At 29.6% G+C, this 18,997-nt stretch overlaps 1 protein-coding gene across 1 annotated transcript in view; it reads right to left on the reverse strand.

Moving 5' to 3' along the window:
• LOC141910983 (uncharacterized) overlaps positions 1-18,997 on the reverse strand; it is a 41,383-nt gene extending 22,386 nt beyond the window's left edge. Inside the window, exons 1-2 of the mRNA XM_074801906.1 lie at positions 18,898-18,997; positions 17,569-17,761 (exon numbers count right to left, since the gene is read on the reverse strand). Of these exons, the coding sequence (XP_074658007.1) occupies positions 17,569-17,761; positions 18,898-18,975 (271 nt within the window). The 5' untranslated portion in view covers positions 18,976-18,997. The remainder of the gene's footprint in view (positions 1-17,568; positions 17,762-18,897) is intronic.

An 18,997-nucleotide genomic window follows, 5' to 3' on the forward strand; every position in this document is an offset into this window, starting at 1 on the left:
TTCTTTTTAATTCACTGACACTGTGGAATGGAATGGATTGACGCCAATGGCATGCAGTAGGCCCCTACGTATGGGTCATACTGATTAGCGTCAACCAATTAATCTAAATCGGGCGAACCATTCAACAACTGTGAATAATTTATTTGCTGTGGCGTGATAATAATTAGTTTTTTTTGAAGAAATGACATACCAACTGTTAGGAAAATGTACCGATTCTTATTTTTAGACTACTACTGAATCTATAAAAGGAGGAGTCATAGACAAAGTTGATTTGCTTAGCTGGAAACACTTCTTGTCAAGTACATCATCTCAAGTACTTGGTGTTTTGTAAGTTTAATTTCAGTATTTATTTATTAAGTGCTGTTCCCTCGGACCGCAGTGCTTTCAAACTAGGCCCACCCCATAGGCTATATAGTCCTAAAATGCACCTTTTTCTATTTTAGATTCAGGCTTAGAACGTGCAAATTCTTTGAGATACTGAGAAATCAGATGGCACCAGTAAACTTCAACTGCGAAATTTGCAGCAGGATAGCTGAACGACACAATTTTTAAAAATAAAATGGCTATTCGAATGCTATTTCAATAATAACTTCAACCAGAGAGAAATAAGTCAATTGTGGATGTACAGTACACGCACTTTTCTTCCATGTTTCCTGGTACCTAATTTTTAGTCTTAAGCTAAGCGATATTCTAAGGTATGCTAGTGGATTTCATTAGAATATGAAGCAATGGAACCAGAATTCTAGCCAGAGTTAAGCGAACTATTGATTCTGATAAAACCTAATGTAAGAACTGATTTCCTTTGTGTACTCTTGCAGAATATGTATTATTTCAAGCTGTTAAATAATATAGTTAGACAAACGTCCAATTATTGGATCTTTCTTGTTGACTCGTTTAATTTTGTGAGTTAAGAGTTCCAGTCAATCCACAATGTGCAGTGCCTGGCCTTCATCTACACTAAAGCCAAGCCTGTGTATGGGAAAATATCGTTCGACTCCTATAGGCCAGACAAATCAAAGCATGCAATACATTGCAGATAATAGTCTCCGGCAAGTCGAAAGAGAAAGTAAACCAGGTTTTACCCCATACCCTACCGGGGAACAAAGACACTTAAAGACTCCTTCCTCCTGGTAGAAATTGTTGAAATATGGCACCCAATCGTAGCAATGCTAAGTACAGTATACTATGACGGTTGAACCTTTATTAACGAATTTCAATGACACCGAAAATAGAATCAAAATAATCATTAGTTCCATGCTAGCACTTAATTTGGGTTATCAGGTTCAGCCTAACTGTACTTTCATTCAGTTCAGCTACTACTTGTATGAGACTTGGCAATGATAAGTTGCAAGAAATCACCAAACATAAGAAAAAATATTGTGAATTAATATTACTGTAATTAAGAATTTATTCAAATGAAGTGTTAACTTCATTGTTAGATCGTACCGGTATATGCAAATAAAACTATGGCAAAAAACACATCTAACAATCCACGCAATCCGCAATCGATCAAGTCAATCATGACGACGACCTTAAGGCATGTCTCTGTAACAGAAGGAAGAGCATAAAACACGGTTCAGGACTCGTCAGCGGACACCGGCCCAGAATGATTTTCAAAACGGGTATTGTCGGTACCTAGCACGATTTCAGCGTTTTTCGGGAATTCCCTGAAATTTCGGCGTTTTTCGGAAATTCCCTGAAATTTCAGCGTTTTATTTCAGCGTTTCAGCTTTTCAGTGTTTCAGCTTTTTCAGCGAAGTTCAGGAACCGTGTAGAAAATGAACTAACAGAAGAAGTTAGAGTTTTATTTGAAATATCCAATCCTACAGAATATGTATATGATTTAACAACTGAATATGGTACATTTAATTGTGGATTTCCATTAATCCTAAAGAATACTGACAGTTACATACTAAAAATCAAGACAAATGACATAACAAAAGATTTAAAAACATTAAAGCATCATTTTGACTTAAACAATTATCCAAAAGATCATGAACTATTTAGCAATGATAATAAAAAAATTCCTGGTAAATTTAAAGATGAATTAGGGGGCGATGAAATGATTGAATTTGTTGGGATAAGAAGTAAAATGTATAGTTATAGAACAAAAGATCATGAAGCTAAAAAGTTAAAAGGAATAACAAAACATGTGGTTGATAAACACATAGAATTTCAAGATTATATAAAGTGTTTATACAACTCAATTGTAATGAAACATAAAATGAATCGTTTAAGATCAGAAGATCACGAGATGTACATTAATGAAGTTGAAAAAACTAGTTTAAATCTGTTCGATGATAAAAGATATATTTTGGGTGATGGAATAAAAACATTACCTTATGGCGATTAAAAAAGAAAATCAATATCATCATACTCGAAATCACTATTGGCTTCTTCATTTTCATTTAATTGTTTAGGTTCTTCCATTTCATTTTTTCTCATTTAAATTAAGTTCTATATTATTCCACATTGCATCTAGCTCTCTTTGTTTCTTTTTGTTCGTTAATTCATCAAATGGAATTATAATATCGATGTTTAAAAAATTTACAATCTTATTTAAACAGAATTCATAATTAATTGAATCTGTTATTTTATTATCCACATAATATTTTAATATGTTTGTGAATGTTTCTTTTATATTTCCCATATCTTCTTTTGTTAATTTAGGTTTTTTTTATAATAATCGTTAAATGATCTTTCTTAGTTATTTCACCATTTTTATTTTCTATCATTTACATTTTTTCAAGCCATTGCTTATATTCTGGTGTATGATCTTCCATAGAAAATATCTTAACAATTTCATCTAGATATTTCAATTTTGGTTCTATAGAAACTATATATATATATATATATATATATATATATATATATATATATATATATATATATATATATATATATATATATATATATATATATATATATATATATATATATATATATATATATAGTTTTTTCATCACCCCATAAATTTCTTTGCAATCCACATTCATTACAAAATATCACAGAATCTTCTTGTCTTAAGTACACATAAATACATTGTGGGCATTTTTTTTCAAGTGTTTCTTCATTATCTGGTAACGTTTTCTCCTATTTCATGTTTTCTAATATATTATTTTTTTATTTCATTGAATTCTGCTTCAAATTTATTAGAAATTTTATCTATATGTGCTTTACGAAATTGATGATTTTCCCAATCTTCTATATTTTCAGGGCTATATATCATTCGACAAGGCTCACAGAAATGATCTTTTATATCATAAGAAAGGTCTAAGAAATAAGAAAGGTCTTTTCCAAATAATCTCAGGTTCAGTTTCAACAGAATTATTATTACTTTCGTTACTATCAACATTAACCGTTGAGTCATTAATTTTACACTTCTCTAAATGTTTTTTTAACATAATTTCTTGAGAATGATTTATTACAATTTGGGCAGTTTATTTTAGGGGGTTTATAATTTTTATCATGTTTTTCATAAGTCGAGGCATATTACTTTTTCTTTGAAGTTCACCACAAATTTCACATGCTATCTTCTCATCCATTTATTTAAGAAAAACTTTATTAAAATTAATTTTTAATGGTTCGAGGTAATTTTTTTGTGTTATAAATAATTGTTGAATTAAAAGAAAATAGAATATCTGTTGATTCTAGAAAACTTACAAATTATAAATCACATAATTTACTATTACAATTAGATAGAGAATTTAAGAATTGTGTTGATTTGAAATTAGTAAATGTAAGTTTATGTAATTCTTTTTACAATATATCGGATAAAAGTTTTGATCATTAAAAATATTAAAAATAAAAATAAATGGGTTCATCTTATTCTAACACCAGGATTATATAATTTAGAAACATTAGCGCAAGAAATTAATAGAAAAGCCCGGTTGAAATTAGGCGGTGATGCTGGATTTAATATTAAATTTTTTGAAAGTGAAAGTTCCGATGAAATTAAAATAAAGTTTGATAATGAAAATTAATATGCTTTCAGGGTAAAAAAAACCAATAGCTAAACTGTTAGAGTTACTCCAGATAATATTATCTTAGGAAACTACATGAAAGGTAGCTCGAATATAATACCTTTCACAAATTTTTATATTTATTGCAATTTAATTGACCCTGTAAAAACTTTCGAAGCAAGTAAAGATACAATTTGTAATTCTAGTATATTAAATATTTTACCATTAGAAAATGTTAAACAATTTGGAACGCAAATAAATTATAATTTAGCTGAATGTGATTTCAAACCTTGTATTCCAAAATTTAATAATTTTAGATTAGAAATTAGAAATCATAATGGAAACTTAATTGATTTAAATGATTTTCCTGTAATTTATGAATTAGTTATAAGATGTAAAGAATATTTTTTCACTATATAAATGAATATAACAGTAGGACCGAGTATATGTTTTGGATTTGATTTTAAACGTGAGAGAGAAATGAAATATAACATTAATGATGTAATAACACATATTAAAAATATTGCATTTTCTAATGAAACAACATTAGAATATGAAACAACAATAAATAAAGAAACTTTTAATGTAGAAAAGATTACTGATTTAATTAGAGAGTCTTTAGGATTTTATGAATTAGATGAAGATTTTATTATTAATGATATTTAAAAAATAATGACTGAAATATATGAAAATGAAACTAATAATATGATAAATGTTGAAATAATTATAACTAAGATAACTAATTATTTTGATGATAGTAATTTTTTTTCTAAATAAATGGCCGATCAGAAGTGGATAATAACTGGTTTATATAATGGAGCATTTTTATCAGTCGGAACTGTTGGTTATACAATGGTATGAAAAAAAGTATTTAAAATGGGAAGTATTAATGTTGATAAATTTGATATCAATGATATTTTGAAATTAACATTAGCAGTAACTTAGCAGTAAATTAGCAGTATCTAATTTAACAATTGATTATTTGGAAAAACAAAAATATATTCTTCCTATATAAATGCGTAATTTTTTTACTTAATAAATGGCATCTGCAATTATAACTATTATAGGATCAGTAATTGTTAACACTTTAGCATTTACTGGTGGTGGGTATCTATTTAAGCATATTGATAAAAATAGTTCATTAGCAGAACAAAGAAGACATAACTTAGCATTAGAGAAATACAATAAAGCTGCAGAAGAATACAGAGAAAAGAGACAAAATTACATGGATTACATTAATAAAGAATTATATAATCAGAAAATTAGAGATTTTCAATCAGTCGATGAAGCTATGAGTTTATATAACGCAGTAACAAATAAAGAAAAATTACATCTATATAAACCTAAATTATCAGATTATTATACACCAAGTAGTGAACAAGAAAAATATGAAATAATTTGGATTTTAGGTGGAACAGTTATTGTATTATTTGTTGCTTATAAATTTACTAATTAGTAATTTCTCTTCTAAATAAATGGATGATAAAGTTGATAATATTGATATCATTCCTCATGATATAAATAAAACTAAATTAAAATTATATTTGGAAAAACATATATTAGAATTTGAAAATGATTTGAAAATTAAAAAGAAAAAATATTTAAAAAGTAAAATTATATATTATTTTATTATTAGTAGTTCAGTTAAGATTAGTTCTGTAATAACAGTTCTAGCATTATTCTCACCATTAACACCTTTAGCTATCTCAATCGGCGACGTCAAGATTTACAAACACTTTCTTTCAATAGTCAAAGAAGAACATTTTCAGTAAAAGTATCCGGCCCTTTACTTTGGAATAACATCAGTGAAGATCTAAAAAACATGGACAATTCTAAACTGTTCCTAAGAAATTATAGAAAGAAACTTTGTGCTTGATTTTATCATACAGTTATTCGAACTAAAATTATTGTTTTTGAAATATTACAGAAAACAACTGGCTTATTAAATGATTATATCTTAATCAAGCTGTTATCATAGTTTACTTCGATTGCATTTTGTGTGTTATGGGTTGACTGTGAGCATATTATTTTCTTTATTGCATTTGTCTTGTTTCCTTTTCTTTTTTGAGGGACCTGTTTTATACAAACTATTCCTTAGTTTCTACGGGCCCCTCCAGGTCTAATTTACTGTATTTTATATTATGCTTTGTACACTATGCTGTAAATTATATTTTAAAAATAAAGTGTTCAAATCAAATCAAATCAAATCAATTGGAGCTTTAGGTTTAAGTTCAAGTGTATTAACCGGCATAAGTTCAAAATTTAATATTAAAAGTTATAAAGAAAAAATAAAATCTAATTTATAAGGAATTGATAAATTAAAAAATACATTAGATTATATGATAAGTTTAAATGGTAATATAACAGTTGAAGAACAAGATGAATTATTAAAAGAATTAATAAATTATTAATTTTTTTGTTATATAAATGGTAGATTTCCAATATAATAAATCAATTAAATATAATATTCCTGCAATAGATTTTAATAAAGATATTTTATATAGAAATGAAGTTTTAAATTCATTAATTAATTTAGATATTTATGTTACTGAAACTAATAATTTTAATGCAAAGATGGAAAATATATTTCATGTATATTTAATTAATTTTAAAAAATTGAAAGATGAAAAACAATGGTTTAAAATCTAATATGAAATATTGGCAGAACCAATTAAATTTTGCAGTTTATTGTGCAACAACAGGATGTGGAATTAGTTGGAATGATCATTTGAATAATTCAAAATATAAATTAATTCAAAGTTTATTTAGATTTCATACTTATTTTCAAATAAGGTTAATATTAAATTAATTAGAGACCCCTTTACCAGGATCTAGGTATTTTAAAGAATTAGATAATAATAATAATTTATCAAAGTTTTATAAAATGTGTAATGAATTTACTATAGATATAAATAATTCTGATTTTAGAACAAAAAATGGAACAATAAGATCAATTCCTTGTCCTGTAAATATTTTACAATATTGTGCACTTCCCATACCATCTAATAGTTTTTATAATATCTATAATAATAAATTAGGTTATGGTAAAATAGAAACTAAGGATTTAGAAACATTACATTTTAATAAATTACCGAAATTCTATGATAATTTAAAACAAGAAAACAATAATCGTTGGGTTTATTTTATTTTAGAAAATAGTGAAGGTTTTACTAAGGCTGGTATACAAAGAATAAATCGATCAATTAGAACTTATTTGATTTGCATACTAGGCGCTCAAGTAGAAACAAGATCTCCAATAATTGGAAATTTAAATACATCATTTGATACACAAAAACAATTCAAAGTTTTATTTGAAGATTCAATTCATAATGATAAAAATAGATCGATTCCAGAAAATATAGTCAGGTACCAAAATTATTTAGATAAATCTCATGTAAGATTAAATTATTGTATAGGACCTAATTTATTAATCATTTCTGATGATTTAATATTAAAGATGGGAAATATAATTAGTTATAATAATCTAATTAAAACTGCAACAATAAATAATACGTTTGGATTAAATGATATAAATAAAAAGATTATTACTTATAAAAATCAAAACAAAATATTAGCAGAATCAACTTTGAGTAATTTAGAACCGACTAGAATTAAAAGAATAAGTAATAGTAATGAAATAGAAAATGTTACACAAGAAGAAATAAATCAAAATAAAAGAGTATTTAAACAAGGAATTAATGAATTATTTGAAATAATCAATAATAATTTAGAACCAGAAACAACTTCTGAACAGAATATAACTTCCAAAACTAGTAAACTTAAATCAAATAAAGTTCCAATTGAAAAACTTTTACCCAATGGATTACTTGACGCAACAGATCAAGAATTAGAAGAATTAGATATATTTTCTGATAAAGCAATTAGAGAAATTATTAGTATAAGACTTGCATCTGATAAAATCGCGCATGATAAAAGTATAAGAGATTTTAAAATTAGAACTTTAGAAAAAGATAGAACTGATAAAATTAAAGAAATAGAACAATTGAAATTAGATAGAGATAATAAAGGTATTGACGAAATTGAATTTAAAATAAGAAATGCATATTTAGAAAAAGAAAAAGATGATTTAGAATATAACATAGAATTTCAGAAAGAAGAAATTAAATTATTAAAAAAATCATACGATTATAATATAAATAGATTAAAAGTTACTTTTAAAGATTTGTTGATAAAACCAAATTCTGAAATATCATTAAAAGATAAAATAAGATTATTATCAAAGTTAGAAGGTATAAAAATTCTTTCAATTCTAACAGCCGTAACTATGTTATTTACAACAATTGGTTTAGCTATTTCAAATTCATTAAAATCTACGCCTACACCCAATAAACCGGATAAACCTCCAAGTCATAATAATTCTATACAAGATAAAGTTAAAGATGGTTTAAAAAATTAGCAAAATATCTATGGGAACTATCTAAAAAATCTGCTGCAGCTTTATCCGGAGTTATAGCATCAATTGTTGGTTTTGTATTAAAATCTGCTAGAAATATTCTATATATAAGTTTTGCTGCTGAAGATATTTTTTTATTTTCAATTACAATTATTAGTGCTATTATTTTTGGGTTAGTGAATATGATAAAAAATAAATAATTAATTTTTTGTTAAATAAATGAGTGGGAGTTATATAAATCCTTCTAAGAATTCTAGAATATCTAATGCTATTAAAGCAGAGAGATCTCATCATATAATTACTCATAATCCTTCTAATATTAATCCTGATGAAACTTTATAAGTTAGAATCCCGAGATTAAATCAAAATACTTTTTATGTTCCAAATAGTATTTATTTGTCAGCTGATATAAATGTAACTGGTAATAATAATAATTATGTTGTAGATAATGTTGGGAGATATTTGATTAAAAAATTAACTATAAAGATTGGACCAGAAACAGTTTTCTCATTAGATGATTATAATTTATTTATGCATTATAAAATGGTTAACAAAAGAAAATAGAAATAATATGATATTTCAAGGCATCCAATCAGAAAACCATAATAAATTAAGATCAGAAGCTAATAATGCAATAATAACTAATGCTACAGATAATTTGATAAAAAAGATTTATGGAAGCAAATATAAAATTCCATTAGACTTTGAATTGATAAATAATAATCCCTTTTATATAAATACGCAATTCAAGAAGATATTATATTCGAGATAACATTTGTTCCCGTTAATGAAATTGTATTATCAAGTGTAGTTAAAGATATGGGTTATAAATTATCGAATTACGTTTAGAAAATGATACAGTAACTGATGAAAATATTGCTAGCATAATTCAAACTCAATATAATCAAGGATTTTCATTATTATATGATTATATTGATAAATTTAAAAATGTAACTATTAATGCAAATGATGAAATAATTAATGAGAATATTAACTTTCCAAGAAGATCTATTAAAGGTATATTAATATTTTTTTACAATTGCAACATATTCTAATGGTGCAATAAAGGTAGATAATTATTGTAATCCTGAAATGTTAACAAATGTAGACATAACTATTGAAGGTATAGCAATTAAAATATTTTGCCAAGGAATGAGAATGATTGATCAATGGCAAGAAATTAGAAAACATTTTATGAATGAAAAAGTAAAATCATTTGAAAATTGTAATATTTATCAAATTGATTATTATACCGGTAATAAATATGCATTATGGTTAGAATTTAGAACAACAGAGGATAATTTATTACATGGTTCTGGGAAAAAACTACAAAATACAACTAGGGGTCCAGGGACACCATGCCCACTTGGGAAGTGGTTCCAAATGCTCAACAATCTAACAATTTCAATATTCAACGCCCCCTGGTGACCATATACAGAATCCAATCACCTTGAAACTCACCACAAATAGAACATGTCAGCAGCTACGATTTTGTAATTGATTGTGATAACAAAATATGCCTCGTTACCACTTAAATATGGAAATACTAAGTTATTCTACTATTCAACGCCCCCTGGTGACCATATTCAAAACCCAATGACCTTGAAACTCACCACAATCATAGAACATGTCACGAACTATAACTTTGTAATTGATCATGGTAACAAAATATGCCTAGGTACCAATATAATAAGGAAATACTAAGTTATTCTACCATTCAACGCCCCCTGGTGACCATATAGAATAACTAATGGCCTTAAAACTTGCCACAATCATAGATGATGTCATGAGCTACAACTTTGCAATTGATTGTGGTTACAAAATATGAATTGATACGAATATAATATAGAAATACTAAGATATTGCATTATTCAACGCCCCCTGGTGGCCATATACAAAAACCAATGACCTCGAAACTCACCACAATCATAGAACACGTTATGAGCTGCAACTTTCTAAATGATTGTGGTAACAAAATACGCTTAGGTATCAATATAATGTGGAAAAACTTTTTCCCACTTACGAATGAGTACTGCTGACACCAAAATGGCCGCCAATTGCGTCATAATTGGCTGATGAAAAATACCTGTCTCAGGTATAAAACATCCCTTTCCAAAGAATACCCATCACAAATTGCAATGAGAAATGATAAACCAGTAGGAAGCTACAGGATTCAGAATTTGGGCCAAAATTGACGTTTTTGGGCACAAAAAAAGGTCATAGGACGGCCATCTTGAATCCGATCGACCCAGTTTTTATTTTGCTGATGGGCCCTCGGGGAATTCACATGTATCCGAAAGATCAAGGTAATTGATCAAAGCGTCTTCAAAATTTCCCTCAAAAAGTTCAAAAATGTGTAAAAAGTGCTGATTTTGGCGAACAACAATGGCTGCCAGTCGGCCATCTTGAATCTGACAGGGCCAGTTTTTGGGCTGAAGATGTGTCTAGGGTAGATACATGTGTAACCCAAATATCAAGACATTACCTTGAAGCGTCTTCAAAACTTCCCAAAATAACTGGATTCCGTCTACGGACGGACGGACGGACGGACGACGGACGAAAAGTGAACGCAATAGCCCGCTGGGACTAAAGTCCCAAGTGGGCTAAAAAATGGAATACAATTATTCATGAAAAAGGAAAAAGGAAGTTTAAATTACAAAATGCACATTTATCTTATATCTGATGCGCAATTAAATATTGTAAATTCTCAATTACATAATATTCAATATCAAAAATATATAAAGTTAAAATTAACGATATATAAATGGGGGATAAAAAAACTCGAAATACTAAAGAACAATATTTAAGAAATTTATATTATAACCCTGAGAGTTCGGTTGCTTATTCTTCTACCAAAAATATATGGCGTCAAGTAAAACAAGATAAATTAGATAAGATAATCACACAAAATTTAGTTAAATATAAAGATATAAATGATTTTATGTTAGAAAAACCAACATATACAACGCATAAAAAAATTGTTAGAAAATATAAAACTCGTAAAACTATGGTAAGTTATGTAGATCAACAGTGGCAAGGAGATTGAATTGATATGAAAAATGTTAAGAAAGAAAATGATGATTATTGGTGGATATTGAATATGATTGATATTTTTAGTCGTTATGTATGGAGCTTCCCACTTTATAGAAAAGATGCTGCACAAACATCAAATGTTTTAAGAAAATTTCTTTCAGGTGGTGAAATAAAGCCAGAAAAAATACAATTTGATGATGGAAAAGAATTTGATAATTCATCTGTTCATGAACTCTTGGATTATCATAATATCAAATATTTTTCAACAAAATCGGATAAAAAAGCAGCAGTTGTTGAACGATTTAATGGAACATTAAGAACAAGAATGTGGAATATTTTACAGCAAATAATACTTTTAAATGGATTGATGTTTTACCAAAATTGATAGAAGGTTATTATAATTCCTATCATTCTTTTATTGGAATGAAACCTATCGATGCTGGAAAACCTGAAAATGCTGATATTGTTTGGAATATTTTATATGGAGCATTTCTTGTAGATGATTTTGGTGAACCTAAATTTGAAGTTGGTCAAAATGTTAGAATTTCTAAGTATAAAAAGATATTTGACAAAGGATACGATCGTAATTTTACTAGAGAAATATATAAAATAAAAAAGGTAATTACAACAAAACCATATGTCTATAAATTAGGAGATTTAGATGGTGAAGAAGTTGATGGGTACTTTTATGACGATGAATTAAGTTTAACTACTGGAAATCTAGAACAAGAATATAAAATTGAAAACGTATTAAAAACAAAAACTGTTGATAGAAAAAAATATTCTTTAGTAAAATGGGTTGGATGGCCAGATAAATTCAATGAATGGTTATTATTGAGTAAAATTAAAAATATATAAATGAATAAGGAATTATTTATTTTTGAGCCTCATAATATGTTAATTTCTGGTGTAACAAATTGTGGAAAAACTTATTTTATATTAAAGTTATTAGAAACTATTTATAAAAACTATTTTGATAATATAGTATTATTTTGTCCAACGTATGAATTTAATCAAACTTATAATAGAAATATTACTAGAAATAATAAATTTATTGTATTAGATCCTAAAACAGTTAAAGAAAATTTAGATAATTGTATTAAGATAGCAATTTATATTTACAAAGGATCAAATACATTATTTATCATAGATGATTGTGCAAATTTACATGATTCAAAAATTAGAGAGAGTGAATTATGTTATTTAGCTTTCTCGGGAAGACATTTTGGGATAACAACGTGGGTTTTAAATCAAAAATTGTTAAAGATTTTAGAGAAAACATTAGATTTTTAGTATAATTCTACAACTAAGATAGAAAATCGATGAAAAATGCGCTTGAGGAAAATGATATTATTCCACATGATTTACATAATGAATATTTGGATAAATTGAAAAATAATAAAAGATCAAAATTTCTATTTCGATTACAACACCCATTTAAATATGAATTCATTTAAACTCAACTAGCTTGTTAATCTAGTATATTTTAGTCACATTCTAGTCAAATCTTAGTTATTGGTAGTTGAAACAAAAATCAATTAAGTTTCAACAAGAAATAAATAAAAACAATAATATTTCGACTAGCTTGTTAATCTAGTATATTTTTAGTAACATTCTAGTTAAATTCTAGTTGCAACAACACAATTTTTTTGTTATCTAAATGGGAGGTGAAAAGAAAATAAAATCTAAAAATAGTGATGTTCCAATTGAAAAAACTTTGGATGATTTAGGTATAATAGAAACAAAATTAGCGCCAGAGAATAGTGGTGCTATAAATGATATTACTATATATAATAATTATGAATATTATCTTTATCGCAAACATCACTTAGAAATATTAATTGAATCTGGGAAATGTAAAAGTTTTATAAGTAAAAATTGAACTTATAATGAATTATATACAATGAAATCAGATGAAATTATTAAATTATTTAAGATTTATGAAACTTCGAGAATAGCTAGAATTAATGATGCGATATCAGAAAATGTAGTAAAAGGTTATAGTAAATTATGTAAATATATGTTACCAATTCATGATGAAAATAGATTATATTCCGATTTAAAAAATGATTATTTTGTTATGACTGAATTAAATAAATGTATTGGATATTTATCATTTCAATTAGGTGGATTTATGACATTATTATCAACTTGAGTTATAACATTTTCAAATATTGAGAGTAAAAATTTTTCTATAATAAATGAGCGAGGTAGAAGAAGTGAAGGAATTAACTGTAAAGAAAAAACCGAGATCACAGAAAAAAATCGAATGGTCTCGGCAATTAGGAATTAAATCGAGAGAATTTAAAAAGCTATAAAAGAAAAAATAAATAATGAAAATGTTAATAATAATGGTGAAAATATTTTTATTTCTACTCCTTCTAATAATAGAATATTTGATAAATATTTATATTTTACAACTGGATTTGTAATTGTATTCATTTTGATTGGGTGTAGTTGGTATAAAAAATCAAATAAAATTTATGTTATTAATAATTCTGAAACTACTACTATCAAAAATGAAAATACTTCTGAAATTCCAAAATTCACAATTAAAGAAATGGATTAATATTTTAGAAAAAAAGCAAAAAAATAATTTCATTTTTAATTAATTAGATATCTCACTACTATCCGATAAGTCATTTCGGATTCTTAATATCTAATTGATTTTATTATCAATTTATTTTTTTAATCAACAACTTCTAAATCATGATGCCCGTCTTCATTTTTCCCATGGTAAATTATTTTAAATCGTTCTAAATCTTTTAGTTCCTCTGTACTCAATGAAACCAATTTATCAGGTAAAAATACTATAAATTCTCGCGTTGTACTAACATTACAGTAACTTAAATTTGCTGATACTTTCTCTCCATATTTAGTTTTTATCTTTTCTAATTTCAATATTTTATGTTCAATTTCTTTTGTAACATCGACTAACTTTTTTATTTCAAATTGTTTTTTTTTTGCTGGTTTTATTCTGTTATTTATTGTTGCTAAGAATACTTTTCTATCTCCCATTTATTAGGAAAAAAAAATTACTTGTGGTGATGAGTGGAGTGTCGCCCTCTCGCCCTCTGGTATGAAACCCTGATATTCCAATTACTTATATGTAGCTAGGATTTCACGCTGATGGGAATACAGCGTATAGACCGTATTGCATCACCATCAGCGCCATCTAATTCCTTCAAATCTACACTTTTCAATCGTTCATATTTCAGTAATCCATCACTCGGTACAGCTAGAATTTCTCAAGAATGATTATTATGTATCTATGTAACATAATCTATTGTTAAAAACAAAAACTATTAGTAACTAGCGCTACTTGATCTTTAAACATCGTATCAACGTAAGACTAAAATAATTGACACCTTGTCTCATTTATGCCTCGCTTAAAAGTTGACCCACCGGCCTCCAATACATTACCTTTGAAAAAGATCATTATCAAGTTAACAATAACAGACCCGGCAGATATAGAAATCCATTGCAGTTTATAAAAATGACTTGGCCGATTAATATGAGAAACAAGTGAAGCATTTTATCTGGCCTTATTTTTACATTTTACTTTCAGGTTCGTGGGATGATTTCTTTCAAATGTTCTTACACAAGAAACTATTCTGCGGAGATTTCTTCGACCACGTTCTGAGTTGGTGGAACCAGCGACATAGCAATAATATTTTATTCCTAAGATACGAAGATATGGTTACTGACCCGAAATCGAACATTCTGAAAATCTGCGCCTTCCTCGGCAAAACTCTGTCTGCCGATAAGATCGATGATATTGTAGAACAGACAAGCTTTAAAAGTATGCGAGACAATCCGACCACTAATTATAGCCAAACAAATTTCCAAGATAATGCAATATGCCCTTTTATCCGTAAAGGAAAAATCGGAGACTGGAAAAATTTTATCACAGACAAACAACGTGAAATCATCAATGAAATACAAAAGGATCGTTTGGCCGGAACTGGTCTTAGTTTTCAATTCGAATAATCATCAACGTTTATCAGTGTTTATAATCGAAGGCTCACTGTATTTGTAGTGAAAATCCTTGTTCAACCAAAATAAACTTGAACTACAATGTATGATGAATATATACCGGTATTTTGTATACGTTAGATTAAATAGTATTCTATGACGATTTTTTAATGGCTTAGCGATATCACACGCATGCTGCAGATGAACATCACGCTCAGCTCGAAATTTGAAATTTATGAGGTAGTGAATTTGAAATTTATTCACATCCCCTCAACGAGAGGTATACAGAGGGACATTAAGAAGTATTCCTAGAATTAGTAGAAATAACATAGAATATTAAAAAGAAACAATATTCCGTATAGAGAAAAGAAAGCAACGACCGTTCACAGAATATATGTGGTATACAAAGAAAAATATGTTGTTATGCACGGTCTTAGCCATCAAGTGCTGCCCTCAAATCGTTGACGGTGAATACGTGAACTAGCTTTTTCTCACACGCCACAACAGGAATACGTAGTCCGCTGGTGGCTCAGTTAATGTTAAAGATATGGGCAGCACTTGATAGTGAATACCTGCCATCACTCTGGAGAAGGGCACGAGTGAAAATATCATGCATGGAACAATGCAGAATTAACACTGGCACAGCAGTTTGTCTAACCTTACAGTCTATCGAATGCAATATACGAATAGCAAATACATTATCTTCCAGGAAAACCGAAAAAGCTAAAAAAATGAAATGAAAATCCCAAAATAAGGGAAATACATAACATTCGGAAGGAACGTATATTCTATTGGAGGCGGTAAAAGTTCGAATAAGAATCATCATCATTTCTCTGAGAAGCAGAACAAAACCTATAGTCAAGAGAATGACATTCAGTTTTTTCTGCAAAAGCACCATAAAACCCTGAACAATTGATTCAAACTTTAAACCATCTTGAGGAAGCTGCTGAATCCAAACATATTATAACACAAGCCTGAAAAAGATATGATATATAATGTCTTTTTTTCTATTCTCCCGGACTCTCGAAGGTTTCAATTGATTTTAAATGTAGAATGAATTGAAGTTGTTCCTCAGCGTTGTCAATAACTCTTGTATAACGCTCAGAAGCCCCGAATTAACTAAAAAATGATATAAAGGCAAGGATAAGCCTCCCAAAAAACAATCAAATCCAGCTCGCGTTGCTCTGTCCACGCTTCAGCCATTTTGAATTTTCGTTACCCCCTACTTCAAACCGTGCGGAACAAAATTCAAATTCAAATTCAAATGGCCGACCGGTTCCGCACGGCTCCGGTCGGTTAGGAGCCGCCATTTTGAGCATCATGTGACTGCTTCATCCTTAATTCTGATTGGCTACTAAAATTTTTCGTTCAGAACATCGGCAGCGTAGCCCGCAGACCTTTACGATTTTTATCGCACGGAAAAATCGCATGCGAAAATATCAAACACGTTTGGTTTGTTGCGATGAAGCGATGATGCGTGGAATCGGCTCCGGCGGCCATAGCACACCTTTACGATGATGCGATAAAACGATGCGATGAAGCGATCATACGATCAATCGCAAAGGTGTGCGCCGGGCATAAGGGAAAAACTCTAAAAGCATTAGTTGACTGTTACGTCGTATTTTCTATCTCCTTTCAAGTAACCTGTTCGGCAAGCGGGTAGCTCGGAGAAACTGGGATTTACCTTGGCTTTTATTTTCCTTGGTGCCAGATACTCTTATCATTTTATTTGCATTTACCCTTTGCGTTCGTGTGTGCTACGTACCTCCAAAAAGCCCAAACGTTTAAAGACCGGGTAAACCGAATCGCCGAGTTTATTTTGACGACAATTGGACCTGTAGAAAACTTATTATCACACCCCGGCCCCAACAGTTTTACTACATCTACGATGAGAATTTTGATGTCAATCATTTCATCGCAAATTTACATGAACAGCCTTAATTAACCGATTAACCAATCTTAATCGGCTTCAGGGTGTATTTCGAGTGAATCATTGATCTGGGAAGAGGTTATCCGGTTGCATAGCCAATCCGTTACGTAGTCCAAACACTACCGAGTTTACCGAGAAAAAATATTGATTATGAGTGGCACTTCATCATTAGCGTCCAAATGTTTCGACGTTTAGCGTAACCCGGTAATACCGGAAATGCTTCTAGAAAATCCACATCCGTGAAGTAGACCTACCTGCATCGACGACTACGTAGTCAGGGATGGAACGTTCTCTGCTGAAATCCCGCGCCGAATGATACCAAACGATATTCAGCTTAATTTTTGACCAGAGCGTCACTTCGACCGAGGCAGCGGATCCGATTCGAAAATCCATCACTTCTAAACTGGTCATCATGAATGTGTCTTCTCTACAGCCGAATACAACAACCTAGAACAATATGCCATCTTCAGAAACGTGTGATCTATCACGGGAACCCTTAATTCGGTACAAACTTAGTTTTTGCCATTTGATATTTTAGTAACTGATGGCACCATCTATCAAAGCCATCCATACGTAGTTCCCAGGATATTACGAAGTATTTCATTATGATTATTAAGCTCTATGTTTTGCCTCTGTACCATGGAATACCCTATGATGAGGATTTTCCCCAGGGACCCTCAATTTGGCTTGATGGGGATCTTCTCCAGGAGGGACCCTCGATTCGGCCTGATGAGGATCTTCTCCAAGGACTCTCAATGCGGCCGGGTTAAGATCTTCCTCTGAAATCCTCAATTCAGTATTGTGAATGAGAAACTTGTGTTGCCCCATCGTCATTTCCCTGTCAGTGTTTTAGGAAAACGTCAAACAGCCTAAGAGGCGGTGTGATGCTAGTACATTCGCAACATTCGCTTGGAAGTGCAGATGCGGTTCTGTTCGCTCTGAAACACGGGTTACAATTCAGATGTCGTCCCGTCGTGTTATGAACAACTAGTATATATCTGAGCAACGTACAGCAAGATAAAAAGACAGCCAAAATCAAGAGATTTCCCGCTGCAACGAACTTTTTAATGGCCCGTAGCGCTCCTGAAAGAATATCCCATAGCATGTAATCAGATTTTCCCCGCAAAATGATTATCAATTGCTGAATGAATGGACACGATTTAGAAAAATGAAAAACATTGCATCGATAAGAGGACGTTCTCGCGATGGCTTAAAGTATAAAGGAGGGTTCATGGATAGCCTTAGAAATATGCAATTCTCTGCGACCACCAGATGCACTGATTTTATCGCAGCCGCAATATGTGACCAGTTAAGGCCTACAACCGTTCGCATCAAGTCGCGACTCCACCGTTAAAACATCTCGGGCCTGTCCTTTTATATTTACACAGCTCCAGTGGATAGAATACGTATTGTAAAAACTACGTAGTTGAGGGATTAAGCGATCTTAATTAATGATAGTATGTGGGCCATATAAGGGTCTTGCTCAGTTATGGCTTATAGGTTTAAGACCGATCTAAGACGTTCTATATTCAAGATAACAACGTACGGCCAGTATTATGATTGAAGATCATAGTTTCACTTACCGGTACCTCTAGAATCGAACATGCCGCGAATGCGTATAATATGAACAACGAAACGCCTTTTGTATCCGCCATTTTCATTTAAGTATGATACATCTCGTGA

This window comes from Tubulanus polymorphus, chromosome 9 (assembly GCF_964204645.1).
Source record: "Tubulanus polymorphus chromosome 9, tnTubPoly1.2, whole genome shotgun sequence".
Lineage (NCBI taxonomy): Eukaryota > Metazoa > Nemertea > Palaeonemertea > Tubulaniformes > Tubulanidae > Tubulanus > Tubulanus polymorphus.